We start from the raw sequence: 22682 nt of genomic DNA on the forward strand, positions 1-22682 counted from the left end.
GCGGGGGCGCGCGCGGCCCCAGAACATGTCCATATATGGCGATCTTTCCGAACGCCGGGCGCCCATTGGCCTGCTCGGCCGGGGCACGTGGGGCCCCGCGCCCGGTCCCGCCCCCCGCCCGCGCCGCCTCCAACGGCCCCGCCTGCACCCGCCCTGCTCCCGAGACCCCGCTCTCGAGACCCCGCGCCTGATAGCATGCGGGCGGGGCGGGCGAGTGCCCCCGGGGGTTGCGAGACAGTCGCGGAGAGGACCGCGGGGCCGACCGGCCGGCCCCGCCCCGGGACTGCCGCGCGTCGTGGGGGGAGGGCCCGGCTTCACCCCGAAACTGCCTGGCCCGGGGCCGGGCCGCGCCCGGAGTCGGGGTGTGTCGCTGCGACCCAGCCCCGCTGGGGGGCTTTGCATCCCTCGCGACCCCTGCGAGCCTCCTCCCCAGGCTCCGCAGACAGGCTGGCCGCGAAGGCGGTTCCCGGCTCCGGCGCCGGGCTGGGGCAGGGTCGGGGGAGGGTCTCCGCCGACTGCCAGGTGTCACTCTGGTCCCGGGGCACCCCGGGCAGCCGTGACCTCGCCCCCGTCACGGTGGGAGGGAGCTGCCGGTCCCACACGGCAGCTACGACTGCGCAGGCCCCTCCGCCAGAGAAGGGGGCGCCCTGCTTAAGAGTCGCTGGCGGTGCAAACAGGCCGGTTCTACTCATTCACCGCACATCCTGCTCCTCAAACCACAGCCCTGATTGTTCAGGCGCCGGCTTCACTCCGGATGTGGGGCAACCTACCCCCATCCGCTGGGGAGGGAATGGGGCTTTGTTTCCTTTTAACCACTGTGGGCATCATAGGGAAACTGAGGCAGGGAAGGGAATTCCTGATTGCCCGAACGGTTGACTCCCCGATAGACTTGAAGGGCACTCTCTCTGTTGATACTGGAGACGGGTCAGGGCTGTGGTGGGTTTGCTGATCCCTGGGAACAGGCCGACCGCGCTGTGTCCGCGCTGTGTCCCTGTCCCCTGGCTCCGGCCCCCGGCTGCCTGGGGCTGTGGGTTCTCCCGGGTCCAGGGCGTGCCCTTTCCCCAGGAGCCTGCTATGGAAGACCTGACATCGGCCTGGCAGCACCTGCTGGTGCCAGTGCTTTGGTTTTGCCCGGAGGGGAAGCAGGTACTGTGCTTTCCTCTGGCTTATTTGTAACTTTTGGAACGGCTCAGTGTAAACACCAGAGGAGGCATGAGGGAGAGCACTGGCCAAGAGGGGTGGCAGTGGCGCTGACTGAAAGGACTCGATCATTGGCACAGGCACTCAGTTTGGCTCCAGGCAGGTGTCTGACGGTTGGGGGTCAGGGCCACATGCCCTGGGAGCCCTACGAGTTCAGCTGGTCACCACATGTAGGGAAAGCAGCCGCCCAGCTCACCTGCGTGCTGCAGTCCCCCAGACACCAAGGCCTTGCCTATGGCCATCAGGCCTAGCTGGGTCACCGACTGCCCGGGCTTTCCAGGTCAGGTGCGTGCCCCACCCATGGGAGAACCCGGGGGTTGGGCCTCCAGAAAACCCACCCTTACTAGCGCTAGCGGTGGGCACAACCACGACTGCTCAGCCCCTATTTGGGAGTCAGCGATGCGAGGAGACTGACCCTTGGGAGGGGTCCCAAGATGTCACACACAGGACATGGGGGAGGTTGGAAATTATCTAAGGTTTCCTTGCTGTGTGTCCACCCATCCCACATTCTACTCAGGCCCCTTCCACTTCAGGGGGCGCCTGCTCCCCGCTCTGCGCCCCACTCCTAGCTCTCCTTTGTCTGCTGTGTGCCGGGAACCCGGCTGGCCCGGGCTTTGCTCCTACTGACAGGGAGAACAGAGGATTATAGATCTCTGCCCCCCTCCACGTTCCTTCTTCTCCACCTTGCAGTCGCCAGGACGCCGGGTGCACCGCTAAAGGGTCGCAGGGGGAAATGGGGCGGGGCCCAGGAACCCCGGGATTCTCGGGGTTCCCCCTCCATAGGCCACCATCCCCCCCACCCGCAGGAACTGGGATGTGAGAGGGGGAGAGCTATTTCCTCTTCCGCCGCTGTGTCACCGGCGGGGGGGTCAAGGTGCGGCCGCAGGTGTGCGGGCGGGGCGCGACGGCGCGCGGCGCGGCCATATTTGGCGATTTCGGCGCCGCCGGGGAAACCGCGTCCCAGGCAGTCCCGTCCCCGCCCGCCGCCGGCCCTGAGTCACCCGCCGGGAGGGAGGCGGAAGTAACGGACGGGGGGCGCCGGGCGCGCTCCTCGCCTTATTTAGTCAAGAAGGCCATCGATTGGCCAGCGAAACAAAGGGGCGGTGGCGGGGCGGCCCCGGAGTCTCGGAGGGAGCACGGAGGGGGGTGGTGGCGGTCGCTCCCCACCCCACCTCCGGCCCTCCACGCCTCCCAGAGGCTCCGCTGCTCATTGCCAGACCGAACCGCGAGAATGGGGGGTGTGGGTGCCTGTGGCCCCCGAGGTCCAGTGGTCGCAGGGAGTGGGGTTTATGCAGAGGTGGATGCCTGGCTTGGGAGGAGAGGGGTGCCTGCCGCCTGGGAAGCACCACCGGAAACCAGGAGTGAGTGGGCGCGGTGGGCGCAGGCCCCAGGTAGAACCAGGTCTCCCAGCCTGGCGCGAGGGATGCGGGAGGACCACACTCTGCACCGAGATTTTCTGTTTTGCAACCGGGCAACGCGAGGCTTGCCCAAGGTCACCTCTGGACTGTGCTCTTGGAAACTCAGGGCCGCCCCCACCCCTCCCGAGGCTGGAGAGGGACAGATCTCCCTGGGAGAAGAAGGAGCGGATGTGGCATCCCGGACGCAATGATCAGGGAGTCCCTGGAGAGAAGGGACAGTCAGCGATTGCCCTTCTGCCCAGAAGTGGGTGTGTCCCTCCCATCTGGAGGATGGAGACTTGGGCCACAGAGAAAGAAATACGTGATTTTTTTTCCTAGCCCAGTGCTGCTGCCTTTGGTGGATTTATTGTGACCTTCCTGGGTCTCCTTTCACGGCTGAGAAAACTGCTGAGCAGGGAGGTGGCGCCACCTTGCACAGAACTGTGGCCCTGCTGAGACAGCCCCAAACCCAGCTTGGGGTCCTGCCCCAGTCTTCCTCCCTCTGACTCACATTGCCTGCCATCTCCCTGCTTCTGCCTACAGGGACTCTCCCCAGGATCTCGGTTACCTCTGCACCTGGTAGTACGGCCCGCAGCACACCCTTACCCTCACCCCCTACACCCTCTGCCTCCCACTCATCAGGCAGACGGGGTAGGGAACTTGGCAGAGTCCCTGCCCCCGGCCTTAGCCTGTGCCATTCCACTTGCCAGGAATGCCTTTCCTTCTTTCTCCAAGTATGACCGTGGGGTCCTGGGGTGGGTCCTGGAACAAAAGAGGCTGGTGGTGGAAGAACTGGTGCGATACAAGTGAAGTCTGGAGTTTAATGCATACGAAATACCAAGGTCAATCTTGTAGGCCAACTATACCATGACTGATGCTAACACTGAGAAAACTGGCTGGAGAGGCTGCAGGAATACTCATGTCCTTGCAACTTTTCTGTAACTCTAAATTATCTCATAATAAAAACTTTTTTTGAAGAATCCAAAGAAAACCAGTTTACCTGGCCTCAACTTACTGCCTATTCTTCTCAGCCTGTGGACAGATCAAATGCAAGATGGTTGTTGTGTCACCTAAATCCCGCTCCAGTGCACTGGATGGGTTCCCATGAGGCAGCAGCAGCCCTGGGAGTGGCTCTATCTGGAACAGGGGTCCCTAAGGGCTGCCCTGGGAGGCAAGGCCAGGTTCCTGCCTGCCTCTGAGTTTCAGATCACAGGCCAAGGTCAGGGCCACACACTTCTGTGTCTGGTCTGGTGCCCAGCTGGGCCTTGTTCTCCAGCGCTGCAGACCGGCACAGGCGGTCTAGCTCTTCAGGGGCACACCCGGAGGTCTGTGCCCAGCCCCAAGCCCTGTGAAGTCTTCAGACTGCGTGCTGTATGGTCACTCCCACCACTGTGGGTGGAGTTGGGAGCTGTGTGCTCATAGCTGCCATTTGTCCTGTGCCGGGATGCACTGGGCCAGGCCTCCTCATGCCATCCGGTTCTCACTGCCTGAGGAGGCACCACGACTGTGCCATTTCACAGACAGGTAAACCAAGGCTCACAGTGCACCCCACATGAAGTTTGGGGAGTCAGGTGCATAGAGACACCTAGATCAAGGGCCCCTGAGCCCCTCTTCTACCTGCTGCCTCAGCAATGGAGAGCTCCAGGCCTTTTGAAGACAGGCCCCACTGGAATTGCTCTGGGGTTCCTCAGTTCCCACTATGGTGCGGCAGGAACCCAGGAGGCCCCTGGAAGAGCACTGGACTGGGAGTGGGGGACTGGGTCTGGGCTGGGTTCGGCCCTGGGCCACTTGTGGCCCCCTGTGCCACAGCTTCTGCAAAGAAGATGGGCCAGTGACATGAGGGGTGCGGAGGATGGTGGCCCTCCTATGCTGGACGACAGGTCTGGGGACAGGAGGCCATCGGGTGGCCCAGCCAACCTTCGCCCCCAGGCCTCACTGCTGAGGTTTCCCAGGCCTCCGGCCTTGACATCCACAAGCATTCAATGTTTGGTGACAATTCAGAGGCACTCACTCAGTGACACTGTGTGCCACACCCAAGATTCCTAGGAGCAGTGGCAGCGATGGGTGGCAGGTCCTCACTCTGCTTCTGAGGGCACCCCCCTAGGCCACGCTTCCCTGGAGCTCTGCAGACAGGTGACACCACTGCCCGGAGGCTGACATGTCCCCCTCTTCGTAGTCCTCAATCAGTGAGCTGTGTTCACAGATTGCAATGGGAAAGGAGGATTAAACCCAGGAATGCAGACTTCCAGCTGTTTCACAGACACAGCCCTGCATCGCAGCACGTGGCCAAAACCAGAAGCAAAGTGCCTGCCAGGCCACAGCTCACCCGGCAGGCACATCCCTGACCTACCAAGGTGTCTGTCCAGCTTGTCCACCGCCTCCATAATTGTCCAGCTGCTTCCCCCATAATTAATGTTGCAAATCAAGCCACTCTGCTCCCGGTGCACCCACTGCCTCCAGATGGAACCTGAGCCCCTTACCCTGGGGCTGTAGGGCCTCTCAGCCTGACCCTCCACCCCTTTACCTACTCACCTCTGGCTCATTGCCCTCCAGCCCTGGACCAACATCTGGCTGTTCCTCTGCCCAGAAAGTTGTTCCTGTTGGCTGCCTTCTCCATGCAGGCCTCCAGACCATCCTCTGGCCTCAGGTCAAGTCCTCAACTCTCACCTGAATATTACCTGACTCCTCCTCACCAGAGCATTAGGTTCTAGGGTGTAATGGTGAAGCTGGTGTCACCTGTGCCTGAACAGTGACTGACATAAATGGAGGCAGAAGGAACCGAGAGGGAGAAGCCTTTACTGAGAGGCAGAAGGGAGACCAGTGAGAGGCTGGCCTAGCTGTCACCCCAATCCTGACTCCAGTATGCAAAGGGGGGGCTGAGCGTGGAGCCCCAAGGCCCCAGGGATCTTCTCCCCACCCCCCAGCTGGTAGGTTCTTAGGGTTGCAGGGGACAGGTGGGTCCCTGAGGAGACACATAGAAGGTACACAGCTAACCCTTCCTGCACCTCCCACTGTGGTCTCGGGCTGGGGGGAGCACACCTGGCATGCTGAGCTCTCCAGAGCTAGACTAGGTCTGGGGCCCTGGGACTGGTGGCAGGAGGCCACTGCTCTGGGAAGTCCGTCCTCCCCACCACTGTCCCAAGGGCTGCATCCGGGATGGGCAGAGTGGAGGGAAGAGGGGTCCAGGCTGGAGTAGAGTTCCGGCTCGGACAGGTCACCCTGGCGGTAGTAGTCCTGCCCTCCTTGCCCTGCACAGACTTCCCAGGGAAAGGGCCTGGCGCTCAGGGGGACCGGCCCTGAGGAGGGCGGGTCGTGAGGGGGCGGGAGTTGCTGCGCTCGACCCCGCCCCGCTCCAGCCTGTAGCCCGGTGTACCGCCCCAGGGAGCGGTCCGATCCGGCGGGTCGCTGAGCGACTCCCGCTGGGCGCTCACTTCTAGGCCCCCGCCGAGGGCCGCGCGTCCTAATTTGGTCCGGGGGCGGTGCCTGTCGTGCACACATCCTGTCGTGCCCTTCCCTGCGCCTTGGCCTTGAACCGGCTTTCCCTGCACCCTTTGGGGACCGCGCCACTGTCCCCAGGAAAGATGGGATCCAGAGAGATGGGGTGGGCCCAGGCGAGAAAAGCAGCGGGCAGTTCCCAAGCAGCGCAAACTGGGGCCAGAGGCCTGGAACTCCCTGCCTGTCCCGATCCATGCGGCAGCCCTGCCACCCGCGGCCATTCTGCACCCCCACAGTTATCTGGTTTCAGACAAAGTCCCCTCCCTTCCCCCACACCTCCTGTACCGCAGCGGGGTGTGGCCAGAGCAGGGCACCCGGAGCCCTGGGCACGGCGAGGTGGGCGCAGTGCCGGCCCTCAGCAAGCACCTCTTCTTGCGTGGCACAGGCTGGCAGCGGGACAGTACCCCAAGAGGCAGCGAGCTGGAGGCCCGCGCCAGGAGATGGCGCCCTGTCCGGCCTCCGCGCCCCGAGTGCCCAGCTCTGAGGCCGGCCCGTTGTCATTCCCAGCTGGGCCGCCAGGTGGGCCCCGCTATCGCGGCTGGGCGCTGGGGCCGGGGGAGGAGTCCGGCCGCACCTGCCTGCCCCCCCCCCCCCCATGGAGCGTCCGCCGGCCCTCCCGGGTCTAGGAGGCGCTGGGTTGCCTGCCGGCCGCTGAGTCACCGCCGCCAGAGAGTGACGCAGAGCGGCTTGGGAGTGGCCGGTGACCTCAGCCAGTGTTGACGCAGGGAGAAAAGGTGGGATCCGGGTCAGCCCGCACTCAGAGCAACGGAAGAGGGGAGGTCCGGGGCTTGATTCAGCCAGGGAGCTCCTTTTGTGTAGGTGTACCACGAGCACCCACAGAGCGACCCCAAGGCCAGGAAACACTCTGGAACCTGAATCCTGTCTGTTGAACACATGCCCAGTGCCTCAGTAGGCGGTCCGGATAATCAATTCAGAGAGAAGCAAAGGGAGGCTCAGAGAGGTTGTTGGTTCCAGGTCACACAGCAGGAAAGGTGGAGCCACCATACACACCCTGCTGGCTGAGGGAGGCCAGGGTTGGGGGATAAAAAGCGGTGGGCATATTCTACTTTTTCAGGCACTGGCAGCCTCAGGGGCACTTGCAGTGCTACACCAGGGCAGTGGGGACCTATGGGGTGGGGGGAAGAGCAGAGGACAGAAGTGGGAAGTGGTCTTGAAGGTGGAGTGCTGGGGGGTGGACAGAGCTCAGCTGGGGTCAGGTGGTTGTCCAGGAAAGACAGATGACGCCCATGGGCAGGTGGCCTGGGCAGCATCTCCACCTCCACCTCCCTGGGTGACACATGAGTCAGCCTCTACCCTTGTGTCCACTGGGGATTGTGAGAGTGAATCAGCCCCAGGAGCAGCCCCCACCCACAAGCACTGAGGGAGCCTGAAGCTGTGCTGAGTGCTTTCAGAGACCCCCCTCCCGCCAGTCCCCATAACATCCCCCACTTTACAGGGCCCGCCCAGCGTGCCAGTAGGATTTTGACTTTTGCGTCTGCTGGGTTTGGCACAGTCCTGTATTTCACCCTACCTGGGAGGGCGTTTCAAGTGGAAAATGTTCCCACCGATTTTGAAGGCTTGACTCCCTGGCTCTTGCTTGTATCCTCACTATTGGGGAAAGGGTCCTGATTTGAGTCCTGATCCAATCAGCGTCTACAAGTTTTCGTGCTTCCCCACGAGCCCTTAGGCTTTCCCCTCTGTTCCTGCTAACCCAACATTTGTAGGGGTACCCTTTCTATGAGACCTGGAGGTCTCATTCTGAGGCATCCCCAGGCCTTGGCCACACAGATCCTTCAGTTCTTGGGAATTTTCTTGTATTATTTCTTTCACAGTTTCTTTAGGTTTTATTTTTTCTGTTCCTTTTTGGGGGAGATTTCTATTAATTGGGTGTCATATTTACTAGATGAATCCTTTAACGTTGTCATTTTTTCTTCTGTTTGCTTTCTTTATTAACTTTCTGGGATTCTTTTTTTTTTACTTCTTTTTGACCCAGTGGTGGAATTTTAAATTCTAGTTATTGTAATTTTTAAACTTTTTGTTTTGAGATAACTTCACACTCACTAAATATTTAACATTTGCCACACTTGCTTTCTCATTCTTTTTATCTCTTCATTTCAGATCCGTTTGGGAGTGTGTCTCAGACAGTCTGCCATTTATCTCTAAAACTTCAGTGCTTTTCGTAAGAACAGGGACATGGTCTTATATAACAACAAATCAGGCAATTGAACATCGATATGACACCGTTCATCTAATCTACAGTCTATATTTCATGATGACAGTTGTCCCGTCGTGTCCTCCACAGCATTTTTCCTGACCTGACCCAGGATTCCGTACCATGTTTTGTTGTCATAAACTATCACATATTTAATACCCAAGGCCTCTTCCTGTTCTCAGTACCATTTACGGTGGAGCATTTACAGGTGAGAAGGTTTTTATGAGCAGGCCAGCACTAAAGCCTGGAGCTGAGTGGGGTGGCACTGTCCTGATGGGAGCTGTTAGACAAAGGACGGTGACCGTGTGCAGTCTGTCTCACTTTAGGATGAGGAAATGGTCCACTTCTGTTTTGTCTCAGAAATCGGAAATGGAGTCAGTTCCTTTTTGGGTTCCCAGCAAGGTTTCTGGCTCACAGTAAGTAGTAACCCATGCCTGTGGTTGCTTGGTGCTAGGGGTCCAGTTCTTTCACGATGGGTGAGCCTCTGCACATAGATGCGGCATTGTGTTGCGTGTGTGTGTGTGTGTGTGTGTGTGTGTGTGTGTGTGTTTTCCTGTGAAGCTACACATGGACAGGGGAAGGGCAAAGGCTGCCATGGTCACCTGTGGAGTTGTGAGCTTGTGACTGTCCATGCCAGGTGTTGGCACATCTTGGCTTCGAACTTATGTGGCTGAAAACCCAGGTGGGCAGTAAATAGCTATCTGTTTTTTGGGAGTTGGTCTGGTCCTCCCTCACTCTGAGCCCCATAGAGCCAGGGGCTCACTCGCAGACGTTACTATGAATACACCCCTCTTGTTCTAGGTATGTGCAAAGGTCCTGGGGTTTGAGTGTTGAGAGATCACCTGTGGTCATGGTGCTTCTGGTACTTTCAGCCTTGCAGCGGCCCAGAAGCCTCTGATCTCTCCTTCCCCTCCCCTGCCAGACATAACCCCCAAGCCCCACCTTATGGTTTTATAAGAGACAGAAGCCAGGAAACTGCCACAGCTTTCTACCCTGACAGACCCAAGTAGGTTTCTCCATCCAGCCAGTAGCTCTGTGCTTGAAGTGAGAGGGTACCTGGCGGGAGAGGAGTCCATAAAAACCAGTATTTCAAGGAGCTACCCTGCTAACCGCAGGGTAGGGGGGTAGTAGATAGGGGTCCTGGGGGTTAGGGTGATAGAAGAAGGTAAGCAACATAGGGTGAGGGAGGGGCGGGTCCTGGGAGGTGGGCGTGGGTGGGTTTTCACGTGGCGCAGGTGGGAGGTTCAGGCTGGTGTCCCCGTGTCTGCACACACTGCACAGTCTGAGACGTAGGAGCCCCTCCCATACTCCATCCCAACACTGCGCCCTCCCTCCTGCCCTGCCTGGGTGAGCTGTCACCCTAAACCGCCTTCAGGCCTCCAGTAAACCAACCCAGGCCAGAGTAAGAGAAGCACGAGCCCTGCCGTGTAAGTGGAACTATGGAGCAGCAGAGAGCTCCACCATGAAAAAATCATGAGGCAACCAAGCCGGGGGCCTGTGTTTAGGAGCAAGGCAGGAGGCTGGGCCCTGGGCACCTGCCAAGGTGGACCCTGGGAGCAGGCGACGTGCCAGGATAGAGGAATCGGGGCCTTGGGCTGTGCCCACCAGCACCAGGCCGGCAGGGTGGTCCTTGCTTTATGGGGCAAGGAGACTGTGGGAGGGGCAGGGTGCCAACAAGTGCCTCGGGCAGCCAGTGCCTGGGGCTCAGGGGAGCTCTGAAAAGTAGGTGGGGTGTTGGGGGTTCCTCTGTGTGAGGTCATTCTCAGAGCCTCGCTGCCCGAAGGGGAGGTGTGGCTGATGTGCCTCAGAGCAGGGGCTAAGTCCTGGGTCTGGGAAAGGTGTGACCTATGACGGTCATCAGCTGGTGGAGCTGCCCGGGCCTCCGTCCTGGGCCATTTCCCAGTTTCCAGGGCTCCAGGCCAGCCGAGGCGGGGAGCTGCCCCCGCCCCCGCCCCAGCCTGCACACACACAGGGCCTGTGCCAGCTCACGCCACCAACATCAGCGTTGCCCGGGCACCCAGCCTGGCGCACGCGCTGGTCGCCATGGCAGCAGGCAGCATGCTGGCAGGAACCCAGGCTGAGTGCTAGCTCCAGGGCCACTGGTCTAGACAGGCCATGGTAGAGGCCTTTCCCTGGTAGCCCCAGAGGGGCCTAATCAGGTAGCAGGGGGTGGAGGGAGACCCTCCAAGAGGCCAGGCCCATCCATCCCCCAGCACCCCAGGAAAGGATAGATGTCAGGGGCCTGGGAAGCCCTTGAAACAACTCTTTGTGCTCCCGGCTCCAACTGGACACTCACTGAGAGGGGCCTCGTCTGCTGAGGGAAGCCCTGCTGTGGCCATAGGCTCCATCTGGTTGTGTCCATCCACAGATGGTCACTCCCTGAAGTAGGGGGCCATGGGTGCTGCTCACTCAAATGCAAAAGGTGCCCCTCCTCAAGTCAAACATGTTAAAGTTGGTGCGTCGGGTGGCCTGACATCTGTGCCCAGGCCTGGGCCACCAGCAGTCGCAGGTGGCAGCCTGGGGCAGTGGGCACACACTGGAGACATGCCTCCAGCCCCAGGAGGGAACCACGTCAGGTTCAAAGGTGAGCAGGGGTGGGAAAATGGGCCCCCCAGAGTGGCAGTGATTTTGGACGCCCCAGAGTGCAGGCTGGACAGGACACAGTGCTGGTTTGTGTGCCCCAAGTGCATGGTTGTGTGGACAGCCTCTGGGAGGGGGCATGGCCACAGGGTTTCGAGGGGTTCCATGAGAGGTGCTCCCCACTATCTGAGTGAACTAGTTTATGAGCGTTGACCTGTGAAGCACATTCCCCAGGGCAGTGCCCAGCCTGAGCGCCCTGCTGGGCCTGTGAGTGGGCTCTGAGACGGGGTCCCAGGTGGCTGTGGTTCCCTCTGCCGAGCCCCATCCATGTGTCCTTTCATACACTCACACCCAGATTCACACCCCACTGCAGCCTGTATCTGCAGGGCTCAGCCCGCCACACAAGAACCCCCACGTCAAATACTCACAGGGACTTGTTAAATACCTACTATGTGCCAGAACCTTGTGGGGGCGGGGAGAGGGGGGCTGTTCCGGAAAGGAACCATGACCCTAGCAAGCAGCTGGACAGGGGCCTGGGGTTCTCAGGGGAGACAGGGAGTGGAAGGTCACTGCAAATTCCTTCCCTCTAAGAAAGCCTGGGCTGGGAATCCCACCTCTCCCTGGGGCCTGAAAGGCCACCCCTTGGCTCATGCTCCTGGTTCAGTGCCAGGCAGCCCCACCCCACCCCTACCTGGGGCCCTGGAATTGAGAGGCCACAGTCACTTTGGCTCTGCCGCTGAGAGGCTGCCGGAGCCAGACCCACTTAGTGCCTGGCGGCCGGGCTTCCTCTGCTGGGCACGTGATGCCCGCAAGCACCCTGCCAATGCCAGTCAGCGCTAATGAGGCCGTCATGCACATCGACGTCCCGGCTCCTGAGCAGCCTGGCTGGGGGTTCGTGTGTGGAGGAGGGGGACCGTGACTTGTACCACAAGCCAGGGACATTTCTCTGCATCGAGGCCTGGGCCCAGGCCCCGGGGGGATGGGGGAGATTCTATGTGGGCATCATCTGTGGACAGGGGCCCCATCCCCAACTGCATTTCCCTAGATGGGGTTCCTGGCACGCAGTCCAGCCGGGCACACAGGGCCCCACATTGTGGGTCGCAGAGGCGGACGACGCCAGCCCTCAGGGAGAGCCAGACCAGCCCCTCACTGGGCCAACCCACAGCCTGCACCATGCTGTCCCCCGGATTTGTGCACGGGTCTCCTCCCTGCACCCCACTCCAGACACAGCAAGGGGATGGATGGTCTCTTCTTCAGTGTCTGCGTGTGCCAGGCTAGGTCACTGCCCAGAGCTGGGAGAGTGGAGGAAGGACCTCTGCCCTTGTGCCCATTCCTGACCAAGGGCCCTGTGCCATCTGCCCCGCCTGCTCCCTGGGGCCCACATATGCCCAGCCCCAGTTCCTTTCAGTCTGCTGGACCCCCACAGCATAGGGCCCCATCATGGCCTCAAGAGAGGTAGAGGCGCATCTGCCTGGAGCTTCGAGGGCACAAGAGGATGGGGTGAGACTAGAGGCCATGGCTGGAAGTAGCCCACAGTCCCAAGTCCTGGTCCCCAGGGACGCCTTGAGGGTCACACGCTGTGACGAGGAAGAGGACACCAAGGCTGGCTCAGGCCCAGGTTGGGCAGCTCCGGTTTCACTACTTGGCTCCTGGCCCCAGAGGCAGGTGCAGGAGACAGACAGGCATGACCAGGCTGAGTGGGCCCACTGCATGTCCCCAAAGACTGACCCTTGGGGCTCAGTGGCAAGGGGGTACCACCGGGAGGCTGGGGGCTCGTGTGTGGAGGAGGGGGACTGTGACTTGTACCACAAGCCAGGGACATTTCTCTGCATGGAGGCCTGGGCCCTGGCCCCTGGGGGATGGGGGAGATTCTATGTGGGCATCATCTGTGCAGCTGGGACAGGGTGGCGCTGGCGCCAAAGGTGACCAGCTCCCGGCCTCTCCTCACCAGCTGGCCTCATCCCTGCATGGTCCCCGGGACCCAACCCCACAAACACTCCCGCAGTCAGGCCAGTGTCTGTGGTAATGTGGATGGCATTTCAGGGCTTCCCCAGGCCACCCAACACGGCTGGCTTGACCAGAACTCACCCATAGAGGAGGGAGAAGCCTCACGGGCCCCATGAGGTGCTCATAGCACAGAGCTCAGCTCAGAGCTGGGCCCTCTGACCTGGGTCCGACCGCTTGTGACCTCTCTGTGCCCGCCAGGATGACATCGTCTGCTCCACAATCACACTCTCATGTCGCCCTACCCCTGTGCAACCCATTCGCTGGTATCACTGTCCCCATCGTACAGCTGCCATCTTGGCCCTAAGCAGGGCCCTTTCTCTAGGGCCCACCACAGCCAGGCCACCGGCCCGGTGTGAGTGCGGTGAGCAGCTGCCTCTCCACACTGCCTGCACCCTGGCTCCGGTCCGGGTGCCACAGCTGCCCGGACAGGGGTGCCTGGCCTGCTCAGCGCACCGACAGACCTGCCTGCCCCTTTCCCAGCCCCGGCCACCCTTGAGGAAGCATCAACTCAGCGCTGTGGGCTGCGGTCGGGGGGCAGCCTCAGGGGACAGCACGTGACACAGGCTGCAGGCGCCCCGGGTGGGAGGCCTTGCCATGCTCCTGGCAGCAGGAATCATAGAAGCGGTAACTGGATCTGGCCGAGGGCCTGGCGGCTGCTGAGGGTGGAGGGCTGTGATCGGGTTGCGGCTGCACTGTGAGCTTTCCACCAGGCAGCCTTTTCTGAATCGGGAAAGATCTGGGTTGGGCTGGCGAGTCCCTGCAGTGGGTCTGGGGGTGCTGCCGGGGGGCAAGGAGAGAGCCCAAGAGGTGCAGGAGCCACAAGGCGGGGCACAGGGCCCGAGGCGCAGGCCCCAGCAGCCGGGGCCCCAGCAGCCGCTGGCGAGCACAAGGAAGAGGTCAGGTCTGCGGTGGGGGCGCTCTCCTGCCCCGAGGCCCTGGGTCCGGCCTGCTGCAGTCCAGGAGTGGCTGAAATCCAAGCTGGGGTAAGGACAGGCAGCCACTGTCCCTAAGCCGGCACAGCTCTGATCCGCCTCCCACCCGCCCTCTCTTGCCTGCTGGTCATGTAAGAGCTGCTCGGGCCCGCGGCCACTGGTCAGAGGCAGCATCCGAGCGGGCAGTGGGTCCATGACGCCGGCAAGGCCTGGGGGCTGGGCCTCTGGGGGACCTTGGGGGCCGTGAGTGCGCAGAGAGCTTCCCAGCCCCTCTCGGGCCTGTCTCCAAGATGCCCACCAACGGCCTGCACCAGGTGCTGAAGATCCAGTTTGGCCTCGTCAATGACACTGACCGGTACCTGACGGCCGAGAGCTTCGGCTTCAAGGTCAATGCCTCGGCTCCCAGCCTCAAGAGGAAGCAGATATGGGTGCTGGAGCCCTACCCGGGCCAGGGCACCGCTGTGCTGTTCCGCAGCAGCCATCTGGGTCGCTACCTGTCTGCCGAGGAAGATGGGCGCGTGGCCTGCGAGGCAGAGCGGCCGGGCCGTGACTGCCGCTTCCTGGTCTTGCCGCAGCCCGATGGGCGCTGGGTGCTGCAGTCGGAGCCACACGGCCGCTTCTTTGGTGGCACTGAGGACCGGCTGTCTTGCTTTGCCACCGCCATCTCTCCCGCTGAACTGTGGACTGTGCACCTGGCCATCCACCCGCAGGCCCACCTGCTGAGCGTGAGCCGGAGGCGCTACGCACACCTGTGCCCGCAGGAGGACGAGATCGTGGCCGACAGCAACACGCCGTGGGGCGTGGACGCGCTCATCACCCTCATCTTCCAGAACCGGCAGTACTGCCTCAAGTCCTGTGACAGCCGCTACCTGCGCAGCGATGGCCGCCTGGTCTGGGAGCCTGAGGCCCACGCCCGCTACACACTCGAGTTCAAGGCAGGCAAACTGGCCTTCAAGGACTGCGATGGCCTCTACCTGGCACCCGTGGGACCCACCGGCACACTCAGGGCTGGTCGCAACACACGGCCCAGCAAGGACGAGCTGTTTGACCTGGAGGAGAGTCACCCACAGGTGGTGATGGTGGCTGCCAACCACCGCTACGTGTCTGTGCGGCAAGGTAATGAGGGAGCATGGGGCCGGCCAGCCTGACCTCAGTGTGGGGCCGCGTGGGGGAGTGGCATCACATCCGTGTGGGTGAATACGTGTGTGGAGGTACACAGCGCAGGTGCCTGGGCCGTGGACCATGTGTGGGGTCACCACTGAGGGCTGCTGGCTTCGGTGTTAGAAGAAAGGAGTCTGTCTCAGGACAGCTGGGCAGCTGCTGAATGCAGCATGGGCAGTGCCCAGCTGGCGGTAAGCGAGGCCCAGGCCCACTATTATCAAGGGCAGGAGGGTAGGCTATGCCCATACTGGGCTGCTCCCCACTCTCCACCTCTTATCTCGTACCACCCCACTTTCTGAACTTTAAAGGAAATTGGGGAGGGTGCCAAGGGCAGGGCAAGGAGCCAGCAGGAGTGGAGTGGGGCAGAGCAGCGGTCCTTACACCCCAGTGTGCCTGACCCGTGGGTCCTCGTCCGGCCCCAGGCCAGCAGTCTCAGCTGCCACCCACTTGGGCTCTTGGCTCTGGGCAAGAAGAATGGCCGGGCATACCCTGACCTGGCACACTGCCACCCCCGATCCAGATGGCAGATCCCCAGGCATGAGCACCTTGGAGGAGGGGCCCAGCTGTGGTTATAGGGGCCCCTGCCTGCAGTCAAGGTCCTCAAGGCCAGTCCAGCACAGGGGCGGGCATTCAACAAACATGTCCTGTGCACTTGTCCTGGCATGTGGCCAGGTCCTGGGGTACAACAGAGGGTGAACAGCCCTGGTTCTTCCCACACTAGCTTCTGGCCTTGGCCAAGGCTTGTCAGTGACACGTGGGCTGCGATGTGAAACAGCTTCCTGTGAGTCAAAGGAGAGGCTGGACATGTTCAGCTTGTGAGCAAGGCTGTTGGAGGTGATGGTAAGAGTGGCTGTGGTGACAGAGACGGTGCTGGTGGTTCTGCTAGTGATTCTGGTGGTGGTAGTGTTTTTATTGATGGTTGTGTTGGTAGTGATGGTGATGGTGGTATTTTGGTGATGGTGGTGAAGGTGGTATTGGTGTTGGTAGTGATGGTGGTGTTGCTAGTGTTGGTGTTCTTGGTAGTGATGGTGGTGGTGGTGAGGGATGGGCCTGAATGAACTATTGGTCATTTTCTGGACCACCCTGAATCTGACACCACCCCTTTTTTGGGGGAGTCCCCCACTAACAATCAGATCCACCTCCCACTGTAGAAGCCAAGGTACCCCACATTTGTCTCCTCACTTCCCTGGCCATAAACCTGAGGGCATGTGACGCAGGTGTTCTGATGTACACTGGGCAAGCGGAGTGTGAGCAAGCAGGGTGCGGCTCTTAGTCGGGGGGGGGGTGCCCCCAGATCAAAGGCAGCTGCAGCCGTGGGCTCTGCAGAGTAGCAGCCTTGGTCTCGGTCATCTTCCCTGCCAGGCAACCCCTAAACCCGTCTCCAGTCGCCTGGGGTGTCTGTGAGCACCTGGCTGGCCTGGTTTCTCCTCCTGACACCTTTTCTTCCTGCCTCCGTCAGCCAGGCTCCGCTTGTTTCTGCCGCCCTCAATGCTGGTCTTCACTGACATGATGGTGCTGACGGCCCTGCCACAGGCAGCGGTTTTTGCTGCAATAACAAAAAATGGCTGCAAACTGTCAAAAGCCACAAGGACGTTAATTATCTTATAAAGGGGAGCCTGGAGGCATGGGATTGCTGGGGTCCCAGGCAGGATAGCATCACCAGCTCAGTGGTGTCACCAAAGTCTGCTTATTCCTCCTTGTGGAACCACTGTCCTAAGACTGGTCTGACCTCAAGCCAGTGCCCTCATGGTGGTCACTGCTATCCTAGGACTCACGTTCCGATGGACAAAGTCCAGAGGAAAGAGGGGCTCTGGCTCTTCTCGTGTCTTCGCAGGAGTAAGGAAGGTTCTTCCATAAATGCCCACAGACACCCTTTGGTGCTCACATACCCACCTCTCAGCCAATCCCTCCTGGGGATTGGCACCAACCAAGACTCCAGATGCCTCTCCTACCCCAGGTCAGGGTCCCAGAAGCAGATGGCTGTGTGAGATGGAGCCCCTGGAACACGTCCTGTCTGGAGGGAGTGTGTAGGCTCACTGGGGACACCACCAGGGTTGGCCTTGGAGATGGCGGCAGAGGCATGCGGCCCAGCCTCAGGACCCCTGGTCTTGCTCCTGCCTTGCCACCTGTGCGATGGCTCCCTCATCCCCTCAGGTGTGCTTCAGTGTCACCTTCCCGTGAGGCTGTCCCCAGCCAAGGCCCACAGTGTTTTTGGGCAGTGGCACACCATTTTGTCATCTGCTGCTCCCTGCAGACGATGGGTGCCGGGAGGGAAGGGCCGTTTTCTGTGCTGTCGGACTGCACTTAGTTCAGGACTGCTGACGGACGGTGGGGATGGCCTTGAAAATGCCAGGCCACCTTCGTTGCCTCTGAGCAGTGACCCGCATGAGAGGGAGGCTCAGCCTGGGGATTCTGGAGGGAGCAGCGTTTGGGAGCCGATGAGGGTGGGAGGCCCTAGGCTCTCCAGTACCAGCCCTGCCGGGTGCCTGCCCTTCCTTTCTAGGGAGGGTTGGACAGGCTGTGTCCCCGACCTCAGGCCCTGAGGGTACTCTGCCACCACCCCTCCCGGGCATGCTAGAGCTGGTGGGGAACTTCGTGACCTGCCACACCAATCGGACTGGCCAGTTGCCGTGGAAACAGAGACTCGGTTTATGGGAAGACACTGGGGAGGTTCCAGGGCCCGCTTGCTGCCCCCCACCCTCAGCATAGATGCCCCCAGTCCCTCCCCTAGGGCTCCTGGGAAAGCCCTCACATGTGAGTGCGGGGACGGGGCGCTGACCGGGGGCCAGCGCCTGCGCAGTGCCCGGGAGTGGACCCCAGTGGGCTACAGCACTGGGGACAGGGGCCCTACTGTGCCCACACAGTGGCTTAGCAATGAGTTATAAATAAAGGCGGGGGAAGTGCCAGGTCAAGTGCGGAGCTGGCAGATTATCTGCCGATTAATGGAGGCAGGGGATTTGCTGGCCCAGAAAGGCCCGGCTCCTGGGCTGTGGTGTGAGCTGGGCGGGGCCTGTAGAGAGCGGCATGTGGATCCATGTGCCCACATGGCCCTGGGGGGAGAGCTCCCAGACCCTGAGAAATGCCTTCCAAGTCTTCTCAGGTTCTAGATGGGACCCCCTCCGGCTTTGGGGTTGCCCCAAGAGCATGCTTCCCCATCCCTCTGCTCCCCACCCACCCAGGGAGAGGCGTGAGGGGCTTCCCATCTCCTCCCTCCAGGGGTCAACGTCTCAGCCAACCAAGATGAAGAACTGGATCATGAGACCTTCCTGATGCAAATTGACCGGGAGACAAAGAAGTGCACCTTCTACTCCAGCACTGGGGGCTACTGGACCCTGGTCACCCACGGGGGCATCCAGGCCACAGCCACACAAGTGTGAGTGCACCATCGTGGCCTCCATCCCCACCTCCACTTCCACCTCCACCACAAGGACATTGTAGCAGCCAGGAGAGAATCCCCGCTGGGGTGGGGGACAGCTCTTAAAGGCGGTGGGTGTGTCCCTGGGGGGGTGGTACTGGCCCTGAAGGGATGGGAAGCCCTGACCCTGAGCCCCCACAACCTGCTGCTCTGAAAGGACCTTGCCCCGCCCCTCCAGTTCTGCTACAACCATGTTTGAGATGGAGTGGCGTGGCCGGCGGGTGGCCCTCAAGGCCAGTAACGGGCGCTACGTGTGCATGAAGAAGAACGGGCAGCTGGCGGCCATCAGTGATTTCGTGGGTGAGCACTCCCCGCCTGACCAGCTGGGCCCTCTGTCCAGGGGCGGCACCTGCTCAGAGACCCTGTCCATCAGTGTCCCCCCACCCCTCCCGCGCCATGGAAGTGCTGCTGCCCTGGCAGTGGCCACACTTGCTGGTCAAGGTCATCACTGTTGACATCAGGGGAGCAGTTAGATCCCAGAGAGCCCTTATGTCCACTGCACCTATGTCCACGCTGAGCCCGGGCTCGCGGCGGCAGGCCCCTTGCCCGTCCGAGTCCCGCAGAGCCCGCTCAGGGCAGGCCGGGTTACGCCCCACGCAACCGGCCTGGACAGGGAAGGCTCTCCCCGCAGGCCAGGACGAGGAGTTCATCCTCAAGCTCATTAACCGGCCCATCCTGGTGCTGCGCGGCCTGGACGGCTTCGTGTGCCACCGCCGCGGCTCCAACCAGCTAGACACCAACCGCTCGGTCTACGACGTCTTCCATCTGAGCTTCAGCGACGGCGCCTACCAGATCCGAGGTGCGAGCGGCGTGGGCCCGGAGCGGGGGGTGGGGCGCCGGGAGGGGGGGCCGGGAGCGCCCCCGCCGACGCCCTCTGGTCCCCCCAGGCCGCGGCGGCGGGTTCTGGCACACCGGCAGCCACGGCAGTGTATGCAGCGACGGCGAGCGCGCCGAGGACTTCCTCTTCGAGTTCCGCGAGCGCGGCCGCGTGGCCATCCGCGCCCGGAGCGGCAAGTACCTGCGCGGCGGCGCCTCGGGGCTGCTGCGCGCGGACGCGGACGTACCCGCCGGGGTCGCGCTCTGGGAGTACTGAGCACGCGGCCCGTTGTCCCCATTAAACCGTGTCTGAGTCCCAGCGGCTGGCGGGCTCGGTGGCGCCGTTCGGGGCGGGCGCGAAGGGTCTGCACCTGGGGCCGCGCAGGCTGGCTCTGCGAGCGGGGGATGGGCCTCGTCGCTCAGCTCAGGGCCTCCCGGGTCAGCCCCGTGGTTCCTGCGATGCTTTCTCCACCTCTCTATCCCTCACGCCCGGGAAACCCAGGGTTGGGGGTCTTGTCCTGGAGGAGGGGCCAGCCGATTAACGCCCCCACCCCCACCCTGCACAACCACAGCCCTGGGTGTCCTGTCCTGTCTCCCACACAGCTTCTCTCCGCCCAGCATGGGGGCAAGGCAAGCCTCTTAGAGGGTCTTTGTGGTCAGCGTGTCTCCATGGAGCATCACTGTGCCTCTCCTCAGGTGCAGGGCCGTACGGAATCCCCAAGAGGCATGATGGAAAAGCGACCCCCACCCTTCCCAACAGGGCCTCGGATGGCCAGCCACAGGGGCCTTCTCAGCTCCGGCCACCCAGCCACACTGAGCCCAGGAAGGGGGCTCACAGGCCAATCTCTCCCCCCAACTTGCATACAGAGATCCTCACCTGCCCTGCCCCCAAGCAGGCTGGCCACCCTATGGCCAGGGTGAATGATGGGACAAGGCCCATGGTTCACTACGTGTCTCCCCACACAGCCCACAAAGACCCCCACTTAGGCCAAGGCCTCTTGGATGGGCTGGGTGACCTGTGCCTTCCAAGGTGGGGGCAGGGTGAAAGTCATGCCCCCTGGGATTGGTCAGGGCCTTGAAGATGGGCTTATGGGGGCCTGGAGGGGCGTGCAGGTAGGAGGCAGCCTGAGGGAAAGCCTGGAGCCCAGAGGGAGGATGATCTCACCCAAAGATGACACCTTCGCTGCCCTTCCCCTAGGCCCAAGCCCTCTCCCCACCCAGGGGCAGCCCTAGCCCTTTGCTTGGGGCCTGAAGACCCCCCTCCAGTGAGTCCCGAGGAGGCGGGTCAGTGGGAATGGGGCACTTTAAGAAAGGAGGGCAGCAGGGAGGGGGTGCAGAATGGGTTCAGGAAGATCAGATGTCAGGTTGAGGGAATGGATGAGAGGTGTTCTGGGGGTGCGGACCTGCTAGCACAACTTCCCAAGCCTCCGTGTAGCCCCTCTCCAGGGACCTCACTGCACCTAAGGGACAAAGAAAGGCGCGGGTTTGTGTGGGCTGGCACTAGCTAACCCTGTGAACAGACACTGGATCCCCAGGCCGGGCAGGAGGTGGCTCTGAGCTGCCCCCTGGTGGCGTCTGGGACGGAAGCATTGGGGGCGCACGCCCCAGGGTGCTGAGCCTAAGGTAGCAGCAGCAGGCCTCGGTTCCCTGACCCCACTCGGTATCAGGGAGGGGTCTCATTTTCCCTGACCTCAGCCAGGCAGCCACCGGAGAGAGGAGGCAGGAAACAGTGTCTGGGGATCCTTGGAAGGGGCCAGCTGGGGTGGCAGTAAGGACACCCTGGCACCGGCTGGCACCGGCTGGGACTGGATGGAGAGGGACACTCTGCGGCTGAGGTGGCTTGGACTGTGTGCAGGGGATGTCACCGTGGTGGCCAGCCTGGGGCCTCATACACAGCAGGAAACTACAAAGAGGTGTGTGGTGTTGTGTGGTGCCCACTCTGGCCAAGGGGATACTAAGGGGCAGATGAGGGCTCCTGGGACACGTCTGCGGCCCAGGCGGCTCCCTGAGCAGCTCAATGTGGAGTGTCACTTCTTCTGGCTGTGTGGCCCAAGCACCCATCCCACACCTACCTGTGTTTGGGTACTTTCCTTGCTGTGGTTGGGTCTTATGTGTTCACCCAGCTCACTCACTACGTGTCACAGTTGGGTTGAGGTGTGTCACCTTGTAATTTGTGTCCTATTGTCCCGTTTGTCCTGTCCCTCCTTTCCTGTCTCCTGTCAGACTTATCAGGTTTCCCCCATTACTCCGTTTTACACACCCCCCTCCCCCTTTTGCTTTTTAGGTGTATGTATAGTTTTTCTCCTTTTCGGGACACTCCGGTGTGCGCCGAACACAGGCCGTCTGCCTGAATCAGCACATTGCACCCATAGCAGGCAGGCAGGCGAGGTCCTTCCCACTGCTCCCACCGGGTTCCAGGCAGAGCTGCGCTCACGTCTTGAGTGTTTTCCTTGAGAACCCAGCAGAGGTGGCAGGCTTGCTAGGAGAGCTCTTAGCTCTGTGACCACCACCACCTGTGTCACAAGCTACACAGTGGGGACCAGGGATGGCCAGGAGACCCCCTGGTACCTGGGGAGATGGCCCAGCATTGCTCTCCCATACACACCGGTGCCCACCCCCCCCTGCAGAGCTGAGGTTCTCGGGGCTGGAGAAAACGTGGGCGGGGGCATGGCAGAGGGCAGCCATCCCGCTGGCATCCGCGGGGGTCTGGGTAGGTGAGCCCTGCAGGCCACCAAAAGATCCAGGTCTGCTCTGGGCTCTGTGAAGCTCGTGCTGGAGAGTGGGGGTGCTGGGGCAGGGCCTGGGAGGCGTCACCCTTCTCTGTGGCAGGCACGGGCCCTTTGAGTGTTGTCCTCTGCCTACTCCCACAGGGCTGGTCTCAGGGTACCTGTGGACTGACCTGGCCACTACATCCACCCTAATGGCACTCAGCAAAGTGACAGAAGAGTGACCCTTGAGAACAGCTGGACATGAGGCTGCTGAGAGCAGAGCCTTCCCAGGCCGGGCCGGAGCCTCCCTCCAGGTTGTGTAGGGACCACTGGGCCAGCACAGGCTGGGGAACCTGCTCGCTCGCTGTGGTCACTGTCACAGCTGCTCCCAGCCAACACGAGGGCAGTCCTGGGTGGGTCGGCCCTCTGCACGTCCTCCCTCCTGCCCTGGAGAACCCCCCCAGTGTGGGGTCTATGCAGTGACCGTCACTCTCCCAGACCCTGACTCGGAGGACCCTGCTGGCTCTTCTTCCTTCGTGGAGGGTGACAAGGTGGCCTTGGCCCTCTAGAGAGGGGCCCTCATGACCGAAAGGGCCCGATGGGTGAGCTGCATGGACCGCTCTGTGAGCTGGGGACTCCAGAGCTGGCCCCAGGGCCACAGAGGCCAGTGCAGGGCCCATCTGGGCAGTGCAGGGGCACCCGACTTAGTGAGGTGTGGACACAACTGGGGGGCTCCCAGGAATTCAAGTCAAAGTCGCC

General features: G+C 61.6%; 1 protein-coding gene across 2 annotated transcripts; it reads left to right on the forward strand.

Moving 5' to 3' along the window:
* Nucleotides 1-14113: 14113 nt before the first annotated feature.
* On the forward strand, nucleotides 14114-19492 carry FSCN2 (fascin actin-bundling protein 2, retinal; the record flags this gene model as incomplete). Of its 2 annotated transcripts, none has more annotated exons than XM_081027231.1 (5): nucleotides 14114-14939; nucleotides 18201-18357; nucleotides 18578-18699; nucleotides 19031-19198; nucleotides 19287-19492. In XM_081027231.1, 5 exons carry the CDS (start codon nucleotides 14114-14116, stop codon nucleotides 19490-19492), a joined length of 1479 nt encoding a protein of 492 aa, XP_080883357.1. The 2 variants fall into 2 exon arrangements, with proteins under 2 accessions (XP_080883357.1, XP_080883356.1); XM_081027230.1 differs by having other exon boundaries at nucleotides 18578-18695; nucleotides 18979-19198.
* Nucleotides 19493-22682: the final 3190 nt, after the last annotated feature.

The sequence above is a fragment of the Rhinolophus hipposideros genome, assembly GCF_964194185.1.
Source record: "Rhinolophus hipposideros genome assembly, chromosome: 20".
NCBI lineage: Eukaryota > Metazoa > Chordata > Mammalia > Chiroptera > Rhinolophidae > Rhinolophus > Rhinolophus hipposideros.